The following is a 27,278-nucleotide window of genomic DNA, read 5'->3' as shown; positions in this document are numbered from 1 at the left end:
TTACTGGCAAGATTCTGAAAGCTTTTTTTCCCCATCAAAGCCTAAATCAGTTTTTCTCAACTTCTTCGCAACTTCAGGATGTGTGGACTTCCACTCTCAGAATTCCTCAGCCAGCATGTTGGTTGTAAACAAAATGGATGTTAAAGATAAAAATAAAATCAAGGTAAAATAATTTCACTTTTGAAAGTACAGTGTTGAATTTGAGGTTTTATCCCATTTCAAGTGGCCCTATTCCCACCACTAAACAAGGGATATTATACAGCATTTTGGTTGCATAGCAAAGGATGGGGAAAGAATTCCAAGACACCCCGTTATCAGTTCCAAGGTTGTACAACCCAGGAATGATAAAATCAAACCAGGCTGACAGGAACAGCCAACACTCCAGAAGATAGGCTTAACATACAGAAGGATCTTGACGGACTTGAACATTGGGCACTATCTAACAAAATGAAATTCAGTGGTGAAAAAAGTAAGATTCTACATTTAGGCAAGAAAAACCAAATGTACAGGTATAGTATAGGGGGTACCTTGCTCAAAAGTAGCAACTGTGAGAGGGATCTCGGTGTCCTAGTGGACAATCACTTAAATATGAGCCAGTAGTGTGCTGCAGCTGCCAAAAAAGCCAACACACTGCTAGGCTGCATTAACAGAGGGACAGAAACAAGATCACATGAAATGTTAATACCAATTTATAATGGCTTGGTAGGGCCACACTTGGAATATTGCATCCTGTTTTGGTCAAAAGATGTTGAGATACTGGAAGGAGTGTAGAGAAGAGCCACAAAGATAATCAGGGGACTGGAGACTAAAACATATAAGGAACAGTTGCTGGAATTGGATATGTCTAGTTTAATGAAGAGAAGGACTAGGGGTGACATGATAGCAGTGTTCCAATATCTCAGGAGTTACCACAAAGAAGACGGAGTCAAGCTATTCTCCAAAGCACCTGAGGGCAGAACAAGAAGCAATGGATGGAAACTAATCTAGCAGAGAAGCAACTTAGAACTAAGAAGAAATTTCCTGGCAGAACAATTAATCATTGGAACAACTTGCCTCCAGAAGTTGTGAACGTTCCAACACTGGAAGGTTTTAAGAAGAGATTAGACAACCATTTGTCTGAAATGGTATAGGGTTTCCTGCCTGAGCAGGGGGTTGGGCTAAAAGACCTCCAAGGTCCCTTCCAATTCTGTTATTGTATCTTGTATCTTGTATTTAGGGGAAAAAGGTTCATTTTTTAAAAATAAACTTTCTTCTGTAGTAAACATTGGTTTCATATTTTTTTCTCCTATACAATTATTTTTAGCCTTATCTTACCTCTGTATCCCCCTTCATGGATTACTGCCTTGTCGTGGCGAAGGGGCTTGCGTAATTCAATGAAGCTATGAGCTATGCCGTGCAGGGCCACCCAAGACGGAAAGGTCATAGCAGAGAGTTCTGACAAAACGTGATCCACTGGAGAAGGAAATGGCAAACCACTCCAGTATCTTTGCCATGAAAACCCTATGGACAGTACCAAAAGGCAAAACGATATGACGCTGGAAGATGAGCCCCTCAGGTCGGAAGGCGTCCAATATGCTACCGGGGAAGAGCAGAGGGCTAGTACTAGTAGCGCCAGAAAGAATGAAGCGACTGGGCCAAAGCCGAAAGGACGCTCAGCTGTGGATATGTCTGGTGGTGAAAGGAAAGTCCGATGCTGTAAAGATTTTTTCTCCATAGGAACCTGGAATGTAAGATCCATGAATCAAGGAAAGCTGGACGTGGTCAAACAAGAGATGACAAGACTGAACTTCGACATCTTAGGTATCAGTGAACTAAAATGGACAGGAATGGGTGAATTTAATTCAGATGACCATCAGGTATACTACTGCGGGCAAGAATCCCTCAGAAGAAATGGAGTAGCCTTCATAGTCAATAAAAAAATAGGAAAATCAATACTGGGATACAATCCTCAAAATGACAGAATGATCTCAGTTCGAATCCAAGGCAAACCATTCAATATCACAGTAGTCCAAGTCTATGCCCCAACCACCGGTGCTGAAGAGGATGAAATTGACCGGTTCTATGAAACCCTACAGCACCTTATAGAACTAACACCCAAAAATGATGTCCTTATCATCATGGGGGATTGGAATGCTAAAGTAGGAAGCCAAAAGATAACTGGAATAACAGGCAAGTTTGGCCTTGGAGTACAAAATGAAGCAGGGCACAGGCTGATAGAATTTTGTCAAGAGAATACGATGGTCATAGCAAACACTCTTTTCCAACAACCCAAGAGACGGCTCTACACATGGACATCACCAGACGGTCAACACAGAAATCAGATTGACTATATGCTCTGCAGCCAAAGATGGAGAAGCTCTATACAGTCAGTAAAAACAAGACCAGGAGCTGACTGTGGCTCAGACCATGAGCTTCTCGTTGCAAAGTTTAGGCTTAAACTGAAGAAAGTAGGGAAAAGCGCTAGGCCAGTCAGGTATGAATTAAATCATATCCCTGTTGAATATACAGTAGAGGTGACAAATAGATTTAAGGAATTAGATCTGATAGACAGAGTGCCTGAAGAACTATGGACAGAGGTTCGCAACATTGTACAACAGGTAGCAACCAAAACCATCCCAAAGAAAAAGAAATGCAAGAAAGCAAAATGGCTGTATGAGGAAGCTTTGCAAATAGCTGAGGAAAGGAGGGAAGCGAAAGGCAAGGGAGAAAAAGAAAGATACGCCCAATTAAATGCAGAATTCCAAAGAATAGCTAGAAGAGATAAGAATGCCTTCTTAAATGAACAATGCAAAGAAATAGAAGAAAACAATAGAATAGGGAGGACCAGAGATCTTTTCAAGAAAATTGGAGAGATGAAAGGAACGTTTCATGCAAAAATGGGCATGATAAAGGACCAAAATGGCAGGGACCTAACAGAGGCAGAAGAGATTAAGAAGAGGTGGCAAAACTACACAGAAGAACTATACAAGAATGAGCTTAACGTCCCTGATAATCACAATGAGGTGGTCATTGACCTTGAGCCAGACATCCTAGAATGTGAAGTGAAGTGGGCCTTAGAAAAGCTGAGCAACAACAAAGCTAGTGGAGGTGACAGTATTCCAGCTGAGCTATTCAAAATCTTAAAAGACAATGCAGTAAAAGTGCTACACTCAATTTGCCAGCAAATTTGGAAAACTCAACAGTGGCCACAGGATTGGAAAAGATCAGTTTACATTCCAATTCCAAAGAAAGGCAGTGCCAAAGAATGTTCAAACTATCGCACCATTGCACTCATTTCTCATGCTAGTAAAGTTATGCTTAAAATTCTACAAGCTAGACTCCAGCAGTATGTGGATCGAGAACTACCAGAAGTACAGGCAGGATTTCGAAGAGGCAGAGGAACTAGAGATCAAATTGCTAACATACGCTGGATCATGGAGAAAGCTAGAGAGTTCCAGAAAAACATCTATTTCTGCTTCATTGACTATGCTAAAGCTGTTGTGATTCAGGGTCAGCCTGTGGGTCCGGCAGCCGGGTCGGATGACTCGGATGACTCAGACGAGGGGGAGGAGGAGGGTGTTGAAGACGAACTTGCTGATGATGGCTTGGAGGCTTCGCAGAGCCCCCAGCCAGGGCCCTCTTCTCAGCTGCGCGAGCCCGACAGCGCGGATGATGATGACCCACAGCTGGCCCTGTTCAAGGACGCCCGACGCAGGAGGCAGTCAAGCAGGAGCAAGCAGAGAAAGGCTGTGGGACTCCTCGGAAGGAGGCACAGGGAGGCCACGCCCTGAACTCTAATAATAAGTGTTTGGGGAAGGGCTGGTTGCTGAAAGCAACCGCTCCGTTTGAGGATCAAAGTTCCGGTATCTTGTTTCTTGTTCTGTTGTTTGTTTGTGAATTAAACTTGGCAGACGTTTTCCTGCCTCAGACGTTTTCCAGCCTCTGCCGTTTGTACAGGGGTTGCCTTTCTGCAAGGCCGGTAGCAGGCTGGTACAGAACAAAAGCCTTTGATTGTGTGGATCATAACAAACTCTGGCAAGTCCTTAAAGAGATGGGCGTACCAGACCATCTTATTTGTCTCTTGAGAAATCTATATGCGGGCCAAGAAGCAACAGTGAGAACTGGACACGGAACCACCGATTGGTTCAAAATTGGGAAAGGAGTCCGGCAAGGCTGTATACTGTCGCCCTACCTATTTAACTTATATGCAGAGCACATCATGAGAAAGGCAGGGCTAGATGAATCAAAAGTTGGAATTAAGATTGCCGGAAGAAATATCAACAACCTAAGATACGCAGATGATACCACTCTAATGGCAGAAAGTGAAGAAGAACTAAAGAGCCTCTTGTTGCGGGTGAAGAAGGAGAGTGCAAAACTTGGGTTGAAACTAAACATTAAGAAAACCAAGATCATGGCATCTGGCCCTCTCAAATCCTGGCAAACAGATGGGAAAGAAATGGAGGTAGTGACAGATTTTGTTTTCCTGGGCTCCAAGATCACTGCAGATGGGGACTGTAGCCAAGAAATTAAAAGACGCTTGCTCCTTGGGAGGAAAGCCATGGCAAATCTAGACAGCACACTAAAAAGCAGAGACATCACCCTGCCAACAAAAGTGCGTATAGTCAAGGCTATGGTCTTCCCAGTTGCAATGTATGGCAGTGAAAGCTGGACCATAAGAAAGGCTGAGCGCCAAAGAATTGAAGCCTTTGAACTATGGTGCTGGAGAAGACTCCTGCGAGTTCCTTGGACTGCAAGGCGATCAAACCGGTCAGTCCTAGAGGAGATCAACCCTGACTGCTCTTTAGAAGGCCAGATCCTGAAGCTAAAACTCAAATACTTTGGCCACCTAATGAGAAGGAAGGACTCACTGGAGAAGAGCCTAATGCTGGGAAAGATTGAGGGCACTAGAAGAAGGGGACGACAGAGAATGAGGTGGCTGGATGGAGTCACTGAAGCAGTAGGCGTGAGCTTAGATGGACTCCAGAAGATGGTAGAGGACAGGAAGGCCTGGAGGAACATTGTCCATAGGGTCGCGATGGGTCGGACACGACTTCGCATCTAACAACAACAACCTCTGTATCAACCTTTGCATTTCTAATATACCTATTAACTGTTCCTGTTTTTAACCCATAATCTAGCCTTTTCCCTTATGCAATTATATTTATCTTTCCTTAATTTTCTCTTAAGTCAAAGACCCATTTTTTTTATTGCACTCTCTTTCATTCTGAATGTGTCTCGTCTCTATCTAGTTCTGGCCTTCTAAAGACCTGGCCCTCTAACTTTGCTCCCTTGGCACATCACAGCCAAGAATCTTTCCTGCCAACAATCTCCAGGCATTCTTTGGCTCCAAAAAGAGTTAGGAACATCAGTGATCCAAGTATACAAAAGCTATTTCTATCTTAGATATAGATGTAAATTGCAGGAAGGATTGACCACTTTATTGGCATTATCAGTGAAAAGAAAATATCCTTTCTCAAGCCTGTTATTTATGCTATGGAAAACACTGTCGCAGCCTGACGGGCTATGTTCCAATGTCTCTGCACCTGGGCCACCTCATTATTTGTTTTCTCATGAAATAGTCTCTCTCCTCCAATATCAGGATTCTCAAATTAAAGGCACATAACTAAGCATGGCAACACAAAGCTATATCTCTTGCCATGATTTTGAGGTATAGTTGACACAGCGGTTATCTACTTCTTCTTGACTGAGTCTTACTAGAGATTTCTTTCAATATAATTCTTCAAATGTCAAAGCTTTTATAAATTTGTCCTATAGAAAACTAATACATTCCATATATAATTTCAGTTACAAACTTAACTAATTTAGGCAGCATCTCTTTTCCTTGTCCCCCAAGGCCATCCATACATTTCATTACAAGAATTCTAGGAAACAATCAGACAAAGGAGAGGGAGGAGCCTACAAAGACTTAACGGTCAAAGAAAAAAACTTAGGAAGAACCCACCCTAACTGATCAGGTGGTTAAAAGTGGCAAGAGAATATTTGTACATTCCGACTTGCAAGTTTCAATTAATGTACCCTTACAACAAAGTAAATTTAGCTCATCTATTCATGTTTCTTGTCTGGTTTACTTGAGAAGGCTGACAATTACTTAGCAACAGCAGAGATCCCCTTTACCATCATTAAATAAGAATCATGGGTCATTAAGCAAGGACCTCCTTGCAACTTCTGCTGGCTTCCAACAAACAAAGTCAATGAGGGAAGCAGCAGGAAGTTGCAAGTCTCAGGCAGGTCACAAGAAGGCTGGCAGGCAGGCAAGTGGGTACCGTAGGGCAGTGGCGTAGCGTGGGTTGTCAGCACCCGGGGCAAGGCAAGTAATTTGCGCCCCCTCGCTCTCTCACCGCACTGCACGCCTGGCACCCCCCTGGCGTAAGAAGAATCGAACCTCCCGCGATCTCCCGTCCCCCCCACCCCCCTGAAATTCTCGCCCGCTTTCACAGACTTGTTCTTTTACACCGGCTGCAAGTACCAGGAGCCAAAGGCAGCCTCTCCGAAAGCCTCACACCGAAAGACGCAGGCACGCCCACACCGAGGAACGCCGCCGCTGCTGTTCTTTCTTTCTCGTTCGCGGGAGCGCGCGGCGGCGTGCGCATACAGAGGCGTATATAGACCCAGGGAGCCGCCGAGCCTTCCCCCACCCGGAGAGAGAAGCGTTTCTGTGTCGGCGCAGGCACAGATACCCCTCGCTCGCGAGCAGCCTTGCCCTAGCCCGCCGGTCGCGCCCCCCCCAGATGTTGCGCCCGGTGCGGCCGGCCCCCCCTGCACCCCCCACGCTACGCCACTGCCGTAGGGTGAGGAAGAGTACATGAGGATAATAACTGAGGTGTGGTATGAATACAAGACTCGGGATAGCTATTGAGGCTGGGCAAATGTGTACAAGGGTGCACAGGTGGAAGACTTGGCACAAGTGCAGCAGGGCCACGAATGGCTGTTGACAGGTGAGAGAAGATGGAGGAGGATGTGCAGGTGGTCACTGAGGCACACTGCAATCACAGCAAGGGAGGGGTGGCTGCTACCAGATGTGCGAGGGTGTGGGATGGCTGTTGAGGCATGGCATGAGTATAGCAAAGTGTGGCTGGTGATTGTGTGAGAGTACATGATTGCCAGAACAGTACAAGCACAATGCAGCAGGTTTGGCTGTTGCCAGATGAGCAAGGATGTACAGGTGACTATTGCAGGCTGATGAGATGCTATGGGCACCATAGCCAGGCTTCTCGGAGGAGAAACCTGCAGAGATGCATGTGACTTACAAAAGTAACTTGTGAGCTTCCCTGTCAGTTTTCCCATTGACTTTATTTGTAGGACGTTAACAGAGAAGATCACAAACGGTGATAACATGACATGGGATGCTGCAACCATTCCATGTCCAAACTGATTACCAAGCACCCGAATTATAATTAAGTGACTGACGACAGAAGCTTTCAAGACCAGTTTTAAGTACTACTCATTCCGCGCCATCAACGCTTCCAATGATGGCTGAATGAGTGGTTGTTAACCAAGGACTATCTGTATACTGAAACCTACAACTCTGCTCCTTCAATATACCATTTGATATCCTCTGAAGATGATATTCCAGCTTCTGGATATGACAGTGGCTTCATCAGGGAAGGAGAATGATATTGAAATTTCAGACTCTTACCCAACATTTAAATGGAAGGGGAAGAGTCAAGAATAAGAACTGAATATTAGTTCTTCTTGCAACTGGTCAGATTTGATGGGCAGATGTGTCTCAGTAAAGAACTGAGACTCTTGCTGATCTTAGTACAAAATTTCTTTTGACTACAAAAATGGCTCTAGACACATGTGGTAATTGGGAATCAAAGAGGCACTGTTTTTAGAACAGATAATTCTAAAAACAGGACCATCATAATGGAATAACTACTAAATGCTGTCTATGATGGTGAATAGATGGACAGCAGTACTACTTGCTCAGTCTCAATCATTCTGCAGGACAAAGTGGATCATATACTACAAGCAATCTATTCTAGTTGGATCTGGATCAAGCACAGGGAAATTAGTATCCATATTCTGAAGAGAGAGGGTTTTTTAAGTGGAGACTTAGATCCAATAATATGATATCCCCTTCTGAAGCAGTTATAAAGATATGGGAACATTAGTTAAACTCTACTATACTTCTTATACCACTAGAATTATCGGAAATATTTTTTAGTAGGATATCATAATAGACTCTTAAAAACCTGCAAAAGTAATTCTCTAGCTCAACTTATACTTAGGATAAGTGAAATTACTGAGTCTCTTTCTCATGTTTCCCCCCTTCTCTCGATTCAGGCATCTGTGACAGACACTTCTGGTGTCAAGGCTATTAAAATTGAGAGTTGTTTCCTATTTGATCATATTAAGGCCAGTGACAACTTAACTATTGTCACTATATGTAAGCCATTTCCAGAGTAAGGCTCTAAGGTGGGAAGATAAACTACAGTATGTTTGCTTTATAAAATTTGACAGTGTTTACATGGGTCAACTAAATGATATGTATACAAACATAAGAGATCAGTAGGCTGTTTGAGAGTGAAGGTTTATTGCTATATATCTATATCTATATCTAGATATCTGTCTGTCTGTCTATCTATCTATCTATCTATCTATCTATCTATCTATCTATCTATCTATCTATCGGTAAAGGTTCCCCCGCACATGCGTGCTAGTCGTTTCCGACTCTAGGGGCCGGTGCTCATCTCCGTTTCAAAGCCGAAAAGCCAGCGCTTGTCCGAGGACGTCTCCGTGGTCATGTGGCCGGCATGACTAGACGCCAAAGGCGCACGGAACGCTGTTACCTTCCCACCGTAGTGGTCCCTATTTTTCTACTTGCATTTTTACGTGCTTTCGAACTGCTAGGTTGGCAGAAGCTGGGACGAGTAACAGGCGCTCACTCTGCTATGCGGCACTCAGGATTCGACCCGCCAATCTACCGACCTTCTGATCGACAAGCTCAGCGTCCTAACCCACTGAGCCACCGCATCCATATATATATATATAAAACGAAGCTGAAGCCACCAGCCTGAGGATGACGGATGAGATTTCGTCGAAACATTGCTCTTATACCTTCTATTCTACATGGGAAAAAACCCGAATGACCAAAGATATATATATAGATATACATATACATATACATATACATATACATATACATATACATATACATATACATATACATATACATATACATATACATATACATATATATATATATATATATATATATATATATATATATATATATATATATATCACATCGGGTAAAAAAATCATGAAATATAATTACAGTTGTAATTATGTAAGTTGTCTTAGGGGTTGTTCTGAATCAAAAAGCAAGACAGAAATCAAGAAGAGAAAAATTATTATGGTAAGAACTTAAAATATTTTATTTAGGATAGGGATACACCTGTTCCTATTTGATTTTTTTGAAAGCCTGTTAACTACATTTAAAAGAGGAAAAAATACAACCATGGTCTTATAAAGCACAAATCTATCCATTCCAGAAAACTGCACCACACAGCAGGTGGCAGCTGATGTCAAGAGAACCATTTCATAGTTATGTTCATTCATGCACCAGAAAGTCCTTCAGTCATTCATTGAACTATTATAATGTGCTTTAGATGGAGTTTCCTTTGAAAACAATTCCAAAGATACAGCTGACTTAGAATGCAGTAATGGGTATGCAACAGTATGTACATGTGTCCCTACTCATTTACAAGCTGCACAGTTGCCATTTGGTATCTAAGTACAATTCAAGGTGTTGGCTATCAGCTATAAAGCTCTGGTGACATAGGGGTACCAGTGTTTCCTTCCATCTGGTGAGGTCAGCTATAGTAGACACATTTTGTGTCCTGTTAATTAAGCAAGAATCCAAGAAGTGTGCTTTTTTGGTGATGGTTCTGGACCTCCAGAACGATAGCCCCTTGGAGATCCATATTGCTCTCTCTTCATTTTTTTTTTATAATTTTTAAGATTTTGAGTTAAGATGATGATTGAGCCCCACTGGTTTGGGATCCTTTTTGGTCTTCCTGTGTTATGGGGTCAGTCTTGCTATCAATTGTATTCTTTCTTTAATACATGTTGTTTCTTTTTCACTCTCATTAATTAAGTCCTCATGGAATTACCCTCAAAACTGAAACATTAAATTTAGATTAAAATCTGATTTCCTACTTGTACCTTTGAAAGAAGTCCATCTATGTAATATAGATATCTATACAGATTTCTATATATAATATATATTCTTATAAACTCAGAACAGTAGAATAGCAGATGTAGTACAGGAAAGGAATTGCTTTCTACTTGCTACAGGTAGCTACAAAACAATTCTAAAAGAGTTATGAGCTTTTCAAACTATAGAAATATAGAAGTTAATCTATAACTGGGGAGGGAGTGTTTTCAGAAGCATCCAAAGACCAATTTACACAGTAGAAAAAAATTAATACTTGTAAAAAGAACTTACAAGAATTTAAGAATTCCTTACATAAATCTTTTGAACCATTATAATATAAATCTTAAGTGTGATATTCTTTCTACATTAGCAAAATTTTGTTTTTAAAGTGCTATACTGTATTTGGTCTCATTACTTCTGATACTTCAGTTTAATTCTTATAAACCTAAGATGCTAAATCTGCTAAATCACCATAAGAACAGAATATTGCATCATAAATATATATCTATGACTTCCCCACAAGCTCTGGCAAGAGAAGAACCTGCACATAATAAAAGACAGTTTTTTATCCCCATAAATGTCTCTAATAGCAACTCCAAAATATACAGTCTAATTCAGTAATGTACCATGTCAGAACACATACATAATAATCCAAAAATAACAGCTTGAATGTTTTTTCTTAGAATTTCATGTTAGAGATTTTGGGAATGTTTTCCTTAAAAATTATAATTAAACCCTGTCATCGGGGGGTGGCACTATGTTATAGTTTAGAAAATTACGGTACTTCCTGAGCCAATTGAGGTAATCATAAGACATATTTCCTCCAGAGTTTGACTAATTTTCTAGATGCATATGTGAGTACATGTGTGAAAGTAACAAAATAATGGGGTGTCCTCCCTATTAGTAGGAAGAAGATTCTTCAAGAAATATTATTACTGAGATTTTGTAGTAACTCCTATTCATTACACCAGATCTCTGGATAAAGTTAATGCTGTCATTATCATTTTTAATGTTTTAGCATGTTCACTTTCCATTATTACCAAATTATCTGAGTATCAACTAGCTCTAGGAAATGCTTTATCAATATCTTTTCACACACTGACATTTGAATCAATTTATAAATCTTCCTGAGATAGAAAAGTCATTTAGAAGCTCATACCTTAGTTCTGCAGAAGAATGAATAATATACTAATAATAATAATAATACAATAATATACAAATTATTATTATAACTAGCAGGTTTTGATAATAATTTCAATGAATTTTCAATTTTTAATTTCCCTTTACATTAAAAAATATATTAAACACAGATGATTTGGTGGCCGGGGAACAGATCAATATCTGCTTGACTATTTAAATTTGATAGAGTTTAAACATTTTTAATTTTGGGTTTGACCATGTTCCTGGATAAATTAAAAACAATTAATATATAACAATATCCGAAGTACCAGATTATCATTATTCTTTTGATACCAGAAACTCAAAAATAAAATAATGTGAATATATGGGATAATGAGAAAAGAGTTAGAATTATTCTATGCCACAACAGAAATATCCTGATATCCATGTTTTGGAAAATATCACAATCCTTATAAAATCATCCATATTAAGATTAAAGAGAACTTGGATCCTCTATTCCCACAACTAGCTCATATGGAAAAGAGATCAACCTCCAACTTGTATATGTAACATCTTTAACATTTGCTTTCTTTCTGTGCTTGTGATTAAATGTAACATTTTAAAATCCCAAAGTTCTAAGAAAAGCATAAATCCTTGTCTCACAGCTGCTATTTGACTCTGGAAGCACAGGCAAGCCTTAACCATCAAGAAATCCCAACAGATTAAGCTGGAGAACACCTGTATCTCTTCATTTAGCTCCAATAACAAAGCATAAACTTCAGCATTACAAAAATAGATGCCATGTTCAGCTGCAGCTACATTTTGCTTCTAATTCCCGTGAACAAAAATGCTAAGAGCATGAAATCATTGAAGCAAGTTCTGTCATCAGAAGGATAAGATTTTTTTTCTTTCTTTTTTGGAACAGAAATCCAGTGGGAACATGATAGAAAACCAGCAATAATTACACATAAAGTATGGAGTGAAATCCTCAGGGAGAGAAGAGGAAGTGTAACAGGATAGATGAGTATAATTTTTATGCTTATGCCCAAACCATAAATGTGAATTGTCTTTAATTAAAAATTAAATTTAAGATAAACTGTTTTTAAATTGTGTGTGTGTGTGTGTGTGTGTGTGTGTGTGTGTGTGTGTGTGTGTGTGCTGTGTAGGTGTTATGTACTGTGTAACCTAGTAATATAAAATCACTCTTTTGCAAAACAAACTCCATTCGAATTAATTGCATCTTTGACCAAACGTTGAATAGAAAAAATGACAATTTCATTTTATCCAAACTTCAATACTAAGGGGAAAAAAAGATTGAGGCAACCATCCTGAATTTTATGCCCACCTCTTCCTTCCTAATTAACCCCACTGAACAAAATTAACCTCTGCAACATATGGAGGTATCAAATAACATTGTTGCTGTTGTAATTTATGTTTCTGCTGATTTCTGTTCTTAAATCTATAATGCTATAGATTTCAGCTTATAGAGTCACTGTTTTATTCATTCTATACAATTTTTAAAATGTGCAAAAAATTTAAATGATCCATTGATAAAAAAAAATATAACCTTCATTGTGGAAAAAAAGAATAAAATCATTTTTATAACAGGACCTCCTAGTAGACCAGGCATCTTTTAATCCTGTAAATTTTACTCCTAAGTGCCCCTCAGCATTGGTCACGGTTCCTGGGCTGCTGCCAGCAACATCTTGTTCCCTACAGCTGTCCTAGGAGAGATTGGAGGGGGGTTCTTTTTGAGGGATGAAAAATGGGATCAAGAGGTTATAAAATGACTCAGTAAGGAAAAGGACATTCTTTGTTAAGTTCCCAGTTTGTTTGTTTTTTCTAATTGTCTTATCCCTTTATTATAAAATTCTTTCTGGAGATGAAACATTTTTTCTAAATTTGTAGAATTCTGTTTTATTTCCTTTCTGCTTTATTTTCCCTTTGAGAGAACAGAGATCAAGCCAATTTTGAAATATCAACTATATTGGCAGTCCTTGAGATATGACCTTTGTTTAATGATGGTCCAGAATTACAACAGCCTCAGAAAGGCGGCTTTGTGGCCCATAAACACTTCCCCAGCACCTCTGCAGCCACATGATTGTAATCTGGGCAACCTATAGGCACTTACAAAGTGAATGAGGAAGCCAGCAGGGAAGGTTGCAAGCTGTTGTCACCTACAGAGAGGACTCCAGTTTATCTCTGGGAACTGGCTGAAAGAACTGCTTCATGAGGAAAGCTGAACACCTTTGGCAGGCAGTTCTTTCAGCCAGCCTCCAGAAACAAGAGGAAGCCGAAATCCAAGCTGAGAGCAGAGAGGCAGCTCAGTAAGGTAAAGAAGGCAGGTGCCTTAAATGGGTGGAGGAGGCCTTGCGAGGCCTGGTGCAGATGGGCACATATGTGTCTCTTCACTCAGGGGCTGAAAATCCTGCTTGGATTTTGGCAGGGAGGATTTTCAGCTCTTCAGCAGGTCCTTCCAGGGTCTCTCCCACCCCTGAAGCATCCAATACTCCTTACCTGGTTAGAATGTGGTTAGAATGCAGTATTGCAGTCCAACTCTGCCCACAGCCTGGAGTTAGATCCTGATGGGGTTTAAGGTTGACTCAGCCTTTCATCCTTTTGAGGTTGGTAAAATGAGGACCCAGATTGTTGGGGGCAATATGCTGATGACATCGTAAACCACCGAGAGTGCTGTAAAGCACTACGGAGTGGTCAATACTATAAGTCTAAGTGCTATTGCTATTGATAACCCACACAATCACTTAATGATAACTGGGAATGCCAGGATTTCAGGCACTGAATGAAGCACTCAAATGATGTCTCGTTTAATGACCTCTTCACTCAATGACCAGGATTCCAGTCCCAACTGTGTCGTAAGTCAAAAATTACCTGCAGAAGCATGTGTAATAAGTGTAACTGTCTTTAAACCACATCTGGTGTTTAAATAAATGAATTGACAAGAACCCAAATCTTTTTCTTGTATTTCTTCCCTGAACTGATAAGTTGCTCCCTACAAAAATAGCGGAAACAGCTTTCAATATCCAATATTTAACAACATAATGAACTACAAACAAAATACATGTGGCCCTAGTTATCTGTGGTCCCGTTACCACTGTTTTGTGAGTTGGTGGTTAGTATATATACACACCAGATAATTATCTATGGTAAAGGGTTTTGAATATCCATGATTTTTGGTGTAAGGTTCTGTTTGGATGAGAATTTTTTAAATGTTTTTATATATTTTACACAAGAGCAAAATGGCAAACAGATCTTTCCATTATTTATGAAGTATATCTTTTCAACATCCCATATGGTTTCATTATCCATGATTGTTCAGCTTGAACAAAACCCTAGCAAAAAAAGAGAGTCATCTATATAATGAACATGAAACTTAACTAAATTCTTATTTATTCCAGCCAATTAAAACTCTTATATTCCACCCACCATATTTTGCATTGGTTCAGTTCCAATACGAGTATTCTGTGGCATTTTCTCTTTACAATATCATAAAGAAAAGTGCTCAACTGTTTCTTTAAATTCCCAATTTCTTAAAGTTTATGTCACCATAGTAACAGTGAGAGCAAAATATCTTTTTCAAAATTTGTTCATCATTCTATTTAATTCCTTCAAATCAGTATTTTTCAAACTTGGCAACTTTTAAAATTTAACCAGCCAGCTGATTTAAGTTAAAAAAAATATTTATGAAAACAAGTTAAAAGTTTATGTATCGGCCAATGTATCACACAGGGATAATTATTTCTGGTATATTCCATACCAAAAATATTAATAATAGCAATAGCAATGGACTATTGCTATCATGGACTTAATAAATGAAGTAGCACAGTTAAAATATTGATGCAAATACCACATGAAAATGTCTAACTTGGTCAAATGAAAAAAAAAGCCCCAGCCTCAACTTTTCCATTGAGATTGCAGTGGATCTTGGTTTCATGGATCTTGGTTTCTGAAAAACATCTGTTTTTCCTGAAGTTCTCTTACATGCTCAGAAAATTCTTCCATCTCCTTCTAGATGCCATTTTTCCAAGAATTTGACACTTACCAGAACTGTAACTGTAATCCTTACACTGAGGGATCTGAATGGTGAAAGCTAACCAATCTGGAGCAAAGAGTGACTCTGGCTTTCTGCTTTCCTTGAGCCATTTGCTGTTGTGTAGGTCTCTGGTATCGGATGGACCTTGTATTAAAGGGATGCGCTTCTCCTTTCCACCATCACCTAGATAAATGGTTAAAAAAATATTAAGAGTGCAAGGAAGAGATGTTGAACAGAATATAATAGCATCATGTATTACAATTTTAAAAAATCAGATAATATAACTTTTTTCTATTAGTAATACCAAAATAAAGCATTTGATGTAAGACTTGGTTAATAAAAGCAATGTGTTAATTATATTATTTATTAAATAAGCAACAGCAAATGATGCATAGGTGAAAAAAGATCTGCAGTACTTCAATCAGAAACATGCACTAAATAAAATGCACAGGAATAAACTGCAAAAATTTAAAGCACAATAATGAATTATGTAAAATGTATGTTCTATGGAACATAAAGGGAATTATAATTCATAGCTTTCTTAATATATAACTATTTTAGAGTACCGTGATGCTTAAAAATTGTGAATTGTTTTGAATTTTCAATATTTAAGCATAAATATCACCTAAAACATGATCTGTTCTCCAAAGAAGTCCTAAAATAAAACAAGGAACTTCAAATCATTATATTGTTCATTCATTTAATGTTCATTTTTCATTGAATAAAATGATGCAAAGCTACCTACTTGTGAGGGGCAAAAATTTGTGAAACTCTAGGATTGTAATCAGTTCATATGAAGGTAAAATTAGAGTCAGATGCTTCAATCAATGGGATGATAATCAAATATGCGTGTGGGAGGTCCTACCTTATTTGCAGAACTGAATTCTGGATATTCACTATCAAAGCCTGATCTTCATGACAAAAGTATGTGGAAGTATGTCATGGCTTGAATGAAAGAGATTTCTGAGGGCCTCTGGAAAATAGTTGTTGATCATCACCAGGTTGGAAATCGTTATAAAACTATTTCCAAAAAGTTTGGACCGCCAGTCCACTTGTCAGGGATATTGAGTAGAAATGAAGATACCAGGATCTTGCCAAAACCATGGTTTGCCATGCATTTTCTGTACTGTTGCTTCCCTGACATGTGTATATGTTTCACATGAGGACAATAAAGTGTTCTGGGATCCTGACAAATAAATTTAAGGAATTAGATCTGATAGACAGAGTGCCTGAAGAACTATGGACAGAGGTTCGCAACATTGTACAAGAGGTAGCAACCAAAACCATCCCAAAGAAAAAGAAATGCAAGAAAGCAAAATGGCTGTCTGAGGAAGCTTTGCAAATAGCTGAGGAAAGGAAGGAAGCGAAAGGCAAGGGAGAAAAAGAAAGATACGCCCAATTGAATGCAGAATTCCAGAGAATAGCTAGAAGATATAAGAATGCCTTCTTAAATGAACAGTGCAAAGAAATAGAAGAAAACAATAGAATAGGGAGGACCAGAGATCTTTTCAAGAAAATTGGAGAGATGAAGGGAACGTTTCATGCAAAAATGGGCATGATAAAAGACCAAAATGGCAGGGACCTAACAGAGGCAGAAGAGATTAAGAAGAGGTGGCAAAATTACAGAGAAGAACTATACAAGAATGAGCTTAACGTCCCTGATAATCACAATGAGGTGGTCACTGACCTCGAGCCAGATATCCTAGAATGTGAAATGAAGTGGGCCTTAGAAAAGTTGAGCAACAACAAAGCTAGTGGAGGTGACAGTATTCCAGCTGAGCTATTCAAAATCTTAAAAGACAATGAAGTAAAAGTGCTACACTCAATTTGCCAGCAAATTTGGAAAACTCAGCAGTGGCCACAGGATTGGAAAAGATCAGTTTACATTCCAATTCCAAAGAAAGGCAGTGCCAAAGAATGTTCAAACTATCGCACCATTGCACTCATTTCTCATACTAGTAAAGTTATGCTTAAAATCCTACAAGCTAGACTTCAGCAGTATGTGGATCGAGAACTACCAGAAGTACAGGCAGGATTTCGAAGAGGCAGAGGAACTAGAGATCAAATTGCCAACATACGCTGGATCATGGAGAAAGCTAGGGAGTTCCAGAAAAACATCTACTTCTGCTTCATTGACTATGCTAAAGCCTTTGATTGGGTGGATCATAACAAACTGTGGCAAGTTCTTAAAGAGATGGGAGTACCAGACCATCTTATTTGTCTCTTGAGAAACCTATATGCGGGTCAAGAAGCAACAGTGAGAACTGGACACGGAACCACTGATTGGTTCAAAATTGGGAAAGGAGTACGGCAAGGCTGTATACTGTCGCCCTACCTATTTAACTGATATGCAGAGGACATCATGAGAAAGGCAGGGCTAGATGAATCAAAAGTTGGAATTAAGATTGCCGGAAGAAATATCAACAACCTAAGATACGCAGATGATACCACTCTAATGGCAGAAAGTGAAGAAGAACTAAAGAGCCTCTTGTTGCGGGTGAAGAAGGAGAGTGCAAAACCTGGGTTGAAACTTAACATTAAGAAAACCAAGATCATGGCAACTGGCCCTCTCAATTCCTGGCAAATAGATGGGGAAGAAATGGAGGTAGTGACAGATTTTGTTTTCCTGGGCTCCAAGATCACTGCAGATGGGGACTATAGCCAAGAAATTAAAAGACGCTTGCTCCTGGGGAGGAAAGCCATGGCAAATCTAGACAGCACACTAAAAAGCAGAGACATCACCCTGTCAACAAAAGTGCGTATAGTCAAGGCTATGGTCTTCCCAGTTGCAATGTATGGCAGTGAAAGTTGGACCATAAGAAAGGCTGAGCGCCAAAGAATTGAGGCCTTTGAACTCTGGTGCTGGAGAAGACTCCTGCGAGTCCCTTGGACTGCAAGGCGATCAAACCGGTCAGTCCTAGACGAGATCAATCCTGACTGCTCTTTAGAAGGCCAGATCCTGAAGCTAAAACTCAAATACTTTGGCCACCTAATGAGAAGGAAGGACTCACTGGAGAAGAGCCTAATGCTGGGAAAGGTTGAGGGCAAGAGAAGAAGGGGACGACAGAGAATGAGGTGGCTGGATGGAGTCACTGAAGCAGTAGGCGTGAGCTTAAATGGACTCCAGAAGATGGTAGAAGACAGGAAGGCCTGGAGGAATGTTGTCCATAGGGTCGCGATGGGTCGGACACGACTTTGCAGCTAACAACAACAAATAAAGAAGAATTATACTGAAATTCTGTATAGTAAAGATGTTAACGACTAAGATATCTTAGAATAAATGTATTAACAACTAAGGTACTTTATTCTCTACTTACAAAAGCCTCTTGTACTGAAAGATTAATTTAAATCAGCACCATGCTCATTGCCAAGTTGGAAGAGTATGGGAACTGATGGAATACACCCAGAAATATGGTAAGCAACAGAAGAAAGATCAATAACGGTTCTAACCAAGCTATACTAGAAATCTGGAGAACAACACAGTGGCCAACAGATTGGAAAAGGGTAAGCTATACTCTAGTATTCCCCCACCCCCACCCCGGAGACTTAAAGAGTAAAAAGACTATCATACAAAATAGTCTTCTCATAGTTATGTATAAAATACATAAATACATATTTTTTTGTATGCTAACAAAATAATGCTTAGAGTCATCCAAAACAGACTGGATTTGATTGGATCATTAAACTGATTGGATCACCACTGCTTGTTGGCCCAGTGGTTAGAATGCAGTTGTTGTTGTTAGCTGCGAAGTCGTGTCCGACCCATCGCGACCCTATGGACAACGTTCCTCCTGGCGTTCCTGTCCTCTACCATCTTCTGGAGTCCATTTAAGCTCACACCTACTGCTTCAGTGACTCCAGCCAGCCACCTCATTCTCTGTCGTCCCCTTCTTCTATTGCCTTCGATCTTTCCCAGCATTAGGCTCTTCTCCAGTGAGTCCTTCCTTCTCATTTGGTGGCCAAAGTATTTGAGTTTTAGCTTCAGGATCTGGCCTTCTAAAGAGCAGTCAGGGTTGATCTCCTCTAGGACTGACCAGTTTGATCGCCTTGCAGTCCAGGGGACTTGCAGGAGTCTTCTCCAGCACCATAGTTTAAAGGCCTCAATTCTTTGGCGCTCAGCCTTTCTTATGGTCCAACTTTCACTGCCATACATTGCAACTGGGAAGACCATAGCCTTGACTATACGCACTTTTGTTGACAGGGTGATGTCTCGGCTTTTTAGTGTGCTGTCTAGATTTGCCATGGCTTTCCTCCTGAGGAGCAAGCGTCTTTTAATTTCTTGGCTACAGTCCCCATCTGCAGTGATCTTGGAGCCCAGGAAAATAAAAACTGTCACTACCTCCATTTCTTCCCCATCTATTTGCCAGGAATTGAGAGGGCCGGATGCCATGATCTTGGTTTTCTTAATGTTCAGTTTCAACCCAAGTTTTGCACTCTCCTTCTTCACCCGCAACAAGAGGCTCTTTAGTTCTTCTTCACTTTCTGCCATTAGAGTGGTATCATCTGCATATCGGGAGAAGGGCGGTATAGAAATTAAATTAATTAAATTAAATTGTTGTTGTTGTTGTTGTTGTTGTTGTTGTTGTTGTTGTTATTATTATTATTATTATTATTATTATTATTATTATTATTATTATTATTATTATTATCATCTTAGGTTGTTGATATTTCTTCCGGCAATCTTAATTCCAACTTTTGATTCATCTAGCCCTGCCTTTCTCATGATGTGCTCTGCATATCAGTTAAATAGGTAGGGCGACAGTATACAGCCTTGCCGTACTCCTTTCCCAATTTTGAACCAATCAGTGGTTCCGTGTCCAGTTCTCACTGTTGCTTCTTGACCCGCATATAGGTTTCTCAAGAGACAAATAAGATGGTCTGGTACTCCCATCTCTTTAAGAACTTGCCACAGTTTGTTATGATCCACCCAATCAAAGGCTTTAGCATAGTCAATGAAGCAGAAGTAGATGTTTTTCTGGAACTATAGTTTATAGTTTATAGTTTATTTGATTTATATACCGCCCTTCTCCTTGGTGGGACTCAGGGCGGTTCACAGGGCATACATAAGAAACACTATACAAAAATTAAAAAGAATTAAATCCATGCCCAATTAAAACAGAAGTACAGATTAAAAACAATTAAAAGCCCATAATCCCCCATCAGGCCAGACCAGCTAATTCGAACAGATGGGTCTTCAGGCCCCGACGGAAAGTTCGAAGGTCTGGTGCCATCCGGAGCTCCACCGGCAATTGATTCCATAAAGCCGGAGCCCCCACAGAGAAGGCCCTCCCCCTGGGGGCCACCAGTCGACATTCCCTGACTGGCGGCACCCTGAGGAGGCCCTCTCTGTGGGAACGCACAGGGCGGAGGGGAGTCGATGCCGGCAGCAGGTGGTCCCTGAGGTAACCCGGACCCATGCCATGTAGGGCCTTAAAGATCGTGACCAACACCTAGAACCTCACCCGAAAGACAACTGGTAACCAATGCAGCTCGCGGAGCAAAGGTGTAACATGGGAGTACCGGGAAACTCCCAAGACAACTCTCGCGGCCGCATTCTGTACCAGTTGGAGCCTCCGAGTGGTCTTCAAGGGAAGCCCCATGTAGAGAGCATTACAGTAGTCAAGGCGAGAGGTCACGAGCGCATGAGTGACTGTACACAGGGGATCCCGGTTCAGATAGGGCCGCAACTGGCGCACCAGGCGAACCTGGGCGAAAGCCCCCCTAGCTTTCTCCATGATCCAGCGTATGTTGGCAATTTGATCTCTAGTTCTTCTGCCTCTTCGAAATCCTGCCTGTACTTCTGGTAGTTCTCGATCCACATACTGCTGAAGTCTAGCTTGTAGGATTTTAAGCATGACTTTACTAGCATGAGAAATGAGTGCAATGGTGCAATAGTTTGAACATTCTTTGGCACTTCCTTTCTTTGGAATTGGAATGTAAACTGATCTTTTCCAATCCTGTGGCCACTGTTGAGTTTTCCAAATTTGCTGGCAAATTGAGTGTAGCACTTTTACTTCATTGTCTTTTAAGATTTTGAATAGCTCAGCTGGAATACTGTCACCTCCACTAGCTTTGTTGTTGCTCAGCTTTTCTAAGGCCCACTTCACCTCACATTCTAGGATGTCTGGCTCGAGGTCAGTGACCACATCATTGTGATTATCTGGGACGTTAAGGTCATTCTTGTATAGTTCTTCTGTGTAATTTTGCCACCTCTTCTTAATCTCTTCTGCCTCTGTTAGGTCCCTGCCATTTTGGTCCTTTATCATGCCCATTTTTGCATTAAACGTTCCCTTCATCTCTCCAATTTTCTTGAAAAGATCTCTGGTCCTCCCTATTCTATTGTTTTCTTCTATTTCTTTGCACTGTTCATTTAAGAAGGCATTCTTATCTCTTCTAGCTATTCCCTGGAATTCTGCATTCAATTGGGCATATCTTTCTTTTTCACCCTTGCCTTTCGCTTCCCTCCTTTCCTCAGCTATTTGCAAAGCTTCCTCAGACAGCCATTTTGCTTTCTTGCATTTCTTTTTCTTTGGGATGGTTTTGGTTGCTACCTGTTGTACAATGTCGCGAACCTCTGTCCATAGTTCTTCAGGCACTCTGTCTATCAGATCTAATTCCTTAAATCTATTTGTCACCTCTACTGTATATTCAACAGGGATATGATTTAATTCATACCTGACTGGCCTAGTGCTTTTCCCTACTTTCTTCAGTTTAAGACTAAACTTTGCAAGGAGAAGCTCATGGTCTGAGCCACAGTCAGCTCCTGGTCTTGTTTTTACCGACTGTATAGAGCTTCTCCATCTTTGGCTGCAGAGCATATAGTCAATCTGATTTCTGTGTTGACCGTCTGGTGATGTCCATGTGTAGAGCCGTCTCTTGGGTTGTTGGAAAAGAGTGTTTGCTATGACCATCGTATTCTCTTGACAAAATTCTATCAGCCTGTGCCCTGCTTCATTTTGTACTCCAAGGCCAAACTTGCCTGTTATTCCAGTTATCTTTTGGCTTCCTACTTTAGCATTCCAATCCCCCATGATGATAAGGACATCATTTTTTGGTGTTACTTCTATAAGGTGCTGTAGGGCTTCATAGAACCGGTCAATTTCATCCTCTTCAGCACTGGTGGTTGGGGCATAGACTTGGACTACTGTGATATTGAATGGTTTGCCTTGGATTCGAACTGAGATCATTCTGTCATTTTGAGGATTGTATCCCAGTATTGATTTTCCTACTCTTTTATTGACTATGAAGGCTACTCCATTTCTTCTGAGGGATTCTTGCCCGCAGTAGTATACCTGATGGTCATCTGAATTAAATTCACCCATTCCTGTCCATTTTAGTTCGCTGATACCTAAGATGTCGAAGTTCAGTCTTGTCATCTCTTGTTTGACCACGTCCAGCTTTCCTTGATTCATGGATCTTACATTCCAGGTTCCTATGGAGAAAAAATCTTTACAGCATCGGACTTTCCTTTCACCACCAGACATATCCACAGCTGAGCGTCCTTTCGGCTTTGGCCCAGTCGCTTCATTCTTTCTGGCGCTACTAGTACTAGCCCTCTGCTCTTCCCCAGTAGCATATTGGACGCCTTCCGACCTGAGGGGCTCATCTTCCAGCGTCATATCGTTTTGCCTTTTGGTACTGTCCATAGGGTTTTCATGGCAAAGATACTGGAGTGGGTTGCCATTTCCTTCTCCAGTGGATCACGTTTTGTCAGAACTCTCAGCTATGACCTGTCCGTCTTGGGTGGCCCTGCACGGCATAGCTCATAGCTTCATTGAATTACGCAAGCCCCTTCGCCACGACAAGGCAGTAATCCATGAAGGGGAATTCTTCTTTATATTCCATCTTTATTTCAACTTCTTTGAATCTGTGCTGTCTGTCAATTGGCATCCTTTAGCATACCAATTTAAAGTTAGAACCTCCTTCAGAGATCTTTTGGAAAACTTTTGTTGCTTTTCCATTCTGTTTCCATCTTTCATCTTCACTGTTTTTACATCATTGCTTCTTGACTCTTCTAAAAACTCTCTGAAATTCTTTGTTACGTTTCTTTCTGAGTCTTTTTTTTCATTCTTGGCTTCTCTTCTTTGCAATTTCCACTTTTTGTTATCATATTCAATTTGCTTATTTCTGTTTCCTTACCTTTGGCAGTTGGTTTTCTCATTCATACACTTCTGCTTCTCAATAAGGTTCAGGATTTCAAAGCGATTTCTGATGTTCTCCTTGAATATGATGAGCATATGCTTGAGACTGTATTGTGAAAATTTGTTGCCCTTGGCTGAAATTCATGTGAGCAGTTTTGATCTGTTCCATAATCAGCACCTGGTCATGTATTTGAAACTATAACTAAACTCCTTCACCTACTTTTAACAATCATGTAGTCAATTTGATTTCTATGTAAGCATCTGGTGATGACCATGTATATAAGTGTCCTTCTGATTATTTGTTTTCAAAAATAGAAAATAAAAAATAGATTTGATTCATGGGAACAATACTACATTCTTGTTTCAGTAATCCTCCTCAGGAAAAGCAAGACAAACTCTACTAAACAGGCCACCAACTTTTACATAGTCCAGCTGCACATACCTGGGGCTTTGGCACAAATTTTTATTGATCCGATGGTTCCAGAGGCACATTTGACCAGCAGTGTGCTACAGTACTTCAATTCAACATTTTGGATTGAACCCTCAAGACTCGGCTGAGGATTCTTAGTTTTCACACCTAATAAAAAGAAAAATGTATATGCCTATGAATTCAACCTATTTATATTTTTCATCAAGACAGTTAATTATTACAATTATTTACTTTCAATACACTCAGTTAACCCAATAAAGCTCAAAAAGTAACACTGTTAGCTGGCTACATATAGCTAGGTTTGTGCTCATATTGAACTTCTGGAAAGATTTGTTTCTCTAGCTACATTTATGTATAATTTCCCAGAGTTAAACCTATTAAAATAATAGATTACTCCTTGAAACCATTCAAATCAGTTACAAAATATAAATTAAATTTATGCAGCTGGGTAGCACAGCATGTAACAGAAGTTGTCATCCTTTTACAAAAACAATGTTGAAATTACATGAGGTCAAAAGTGAAAATAGGTTTGGTGGTCTCTTTTTTCTCCCTGCACGTCCAAAGAAGCCATTTGCCACAATTTTAAAACTTACTGGCAGCCATTCCTGAAGAGAGACCTGAACTGTAACAGTGGGAGGTGTAACAGGTCAGAAGCATGGAACTCTGGCACAGTTGCACAAGGAAAGCTCAGTAAACACCCACCCACATTTTATTGGGATGTGGCCATTCATATTATTTCATCTTTTCTATATTCAAAACTACGCTTTACTGTATTTGCAAAAAATAGTTTCAGCACCTGTTTTTAAAAAGTAAATAAACGTCAAAAATAAATTAATGGACCCCAATTCTTAATTGGAAGAAAGATTTTTTTTAAATGGTCAGCTTTGAAACAGAACCTTCTTTGTTGCATCTCATGTTTTCAGTTGGCTCAGCAGTCTTTCGTATCAAATGCAGTTCCATAAAGAAACAAAGTAACCATACAATAATTATTATTCTAAGTATTTTTTCTGATCATTCAGCTCACATTACTTTATTCAGTTTCACATAAACATTTTTTTTAATTTCAGAAAGGAAATATTCCAATTAAACTTGGAAAGGGTTCCAGAAAAAATTTGCATATACATACCTACATTTTCACAAATTCTTGATAGAATTCATAAGAGGGGAACATGTTTCAAAGGTGTGGATAAACATGAAAATTCTTTTTAAATGCTTTTAATGTTTATTCTATATAAAACACTTTTTCGTGTATCATTACTTTGAAAAAATGAGGAAGTTTCCACATCTCAATGATACTATGAACTATACAGTTTTTCTCAATCTCCAACAACTTTAAGAGATATGAACTCTCCGAATTCTCCGGCCGGCATAGACAAGTACTTAGACCAAACCCAATCTGCTGAACAAAATGGCATCCTGCTCAAATATTCTGCTAAGCAAATAGCCATTTTCAACCAAAACAATGTCAACTTGATATTGGAAGATGAGCTCCTCCAATTGGAAGAGGAAGAACAAAATGTAAGCACAAACAGCTTTCTGTTTTCTGCTGTGGCTCAGGCAGAACGGGCATGCTTCAGATACTGTCAGCAAAGAAATGCCACTGGAAGGGCCCTAAAAGACTTTCTGCTATAATGCCCACCTTATGGAACATTCTTCCAGGATGGCACCAACCTGCTGGCTTTCATAAAGATCTGGTTGTATGCCTGCACCTGGGGCCTCAAGTATGTGCAGGATATAGTTTAACGGTTAATTTAGTCATAATGATGAGTGCTTTATTCTCAGCTGCTATGTATTTTAATGTTTGTATTATTTTATTTTATTTTTAAAAAGTGTTCACCTGCCCAGAATTACTTTGTTGAGATGGATGAACATGCAAATTAAATAAATAAATAAAAGTCCCCCAATTAAATAAATTGCTCCCATTTAAATAAATAAATTGCTTCCAGCATCAGGACCCAGTTAAGATACAAGCCACCACATTCTGAACTAGTTATAATTTTGGTGTAATCTTTAAAGATAGCTCCATATAAACTGTGCTGCAGCAATCTGTGTGGGTGGTGATGGGAGCATGTGTTACTATCCCAAGGTCCTCTTGTAGCAGGTAAAGATGCAATTGATGCACCAGTTTGGGGGAGAGGATAGTCTAGGTAGCATCCTATACACCTTTCCAGAGTTCACAGGCCAAAAAGAATCCTAGATAACAGGCAAGGTAACACTATAGACTCTATCCATGCAGAGACACGTTTGCAGTGAATTTACTTTCAAAAATGACAATCACACCTAAAACAAATAACATTAATTTTTAGTTAAAAAATAGCAACCTCCATGAGTACATTTAAAAAAAAACAAATCTGCATCCTCTTGATTCACTAATACCAATTAAACTATTTCATTAGTTAATGATCTCAGTTTCTCTACAATATCTAAGTCATTGGTCATACAGTATGTTCTACTATCACCAAAAATATAAACAATATGACACAATTAGCTTCCAGGAATTTCTTTTTCACTTTTTTAAAAAAACTACTCATTTTTCTATTTGGCTTTTAAATTTTCAATTCCAATTACCATTGATAAAATATATAATAAAAGCCCTTCCAGTTTAAAGATGTAATATGAGACTCAAATGTATTTGTTCCATTTGAAAAAAAAATTGAAGTTTTTACTATACTACAAAATACTGCATAACAGGTGTGGCTAGGAAAAATCACTTTATAACTTAACAAAACTATACTATTGCTAACTACATTTTGAACAAAAGGATGTACACTACTGATCTCTTTTCTTTCAGCTTACCACCTGTTTCTGTAAATTTATTACATTCATTGTTTCTGATTTTAACAAACCACATAATGGCACAAAGGAAAATATGTCAACCCTGGAAATATTTGCAGTTTTTCTGTCTGGCTCATGCAAGACCAGCAGTCTATTAAAAATATAGATTGGATCTTTTTTGTCTGACAACTACCAAACTGCACAAATTACTTTCTTCCTATTCACCTGTTTGCAGCTAAATTGCCAAGCTGTGGCTGACTTCAGCAAGTCCTACAGGATTGATGACATATGGTGCTGATAAACGAAACAATATGAAGAAATTACAGGCCGACGTTAATGAAAGATGTTATGTGCCAGAACCAAATGTCAACCATATATATGTGCAGGATGTAGAAAGTGTAACATGTTTGAAATTGAAAAATCTCTCAGAAGTGTTAAATTTGTCATTAAATAAATGGCAGACTATAGCATAACTTCACAAAGGAGATCCAAAATTCTATTTAAATCAGGTATTTGAAAACTGTCTAGGCTCTTGATCAAGAAAATAATGCTAAATAAATGTTAGCATCATTTTCTTACTTGATTTTATTTTAAAGATAA

The 27,278-nt window shown here is 39.5% G+C and overlaps 1 protein-coding gene across 3 annotated transcripts in view; it reads right to left on the bottom strand.

The window, feature by feature from the left end:
• The window catches only part of VPS13B (vacuolar protein sorting 13 homolog B), a 354,623-nt gene that overhangs the window by 247,878 nt on the left and 79,467 nt on the right, over window positions 1–27,278 (bottom strand). For all 3 annotated transcript variants that reach the window (XM_081322737.1, XM_081322739.1, XM_081322738.1), the window contains exons 18-19: window positions 23,916–24,050; window positions 15,342–15,515 (exon numbers count right to left, since the gene is read on the bottom strand). In XM_081322737.1, the coding sequence (XP_081178863.1) occupies window positions 15,342–15,515; window positions 23,916–24,050 (309 nt within the window). The remainder of the gene's footprint in view (window positions 1–15,341; window positions 15,516–23,915; window positions 24,051–27,278) is intronic.

Source organism: Vipera berus (genome assembly GCF_964194415.1).
Source record: "Vipera berus genome assembly, chromosome: 3".
Taxonomy (NCBI): domain Eukaryota; kingdom Metazoa; phylum Chordata; class Lepidosauria; order Squamata; family Viperidae; genus Vipera; species Vipera berus.
The sequence above is the reverse complement of the archived record's forward strand: the minus strand, read 5'-3'. Positions and strand labels throughout refer to the sequence as shown.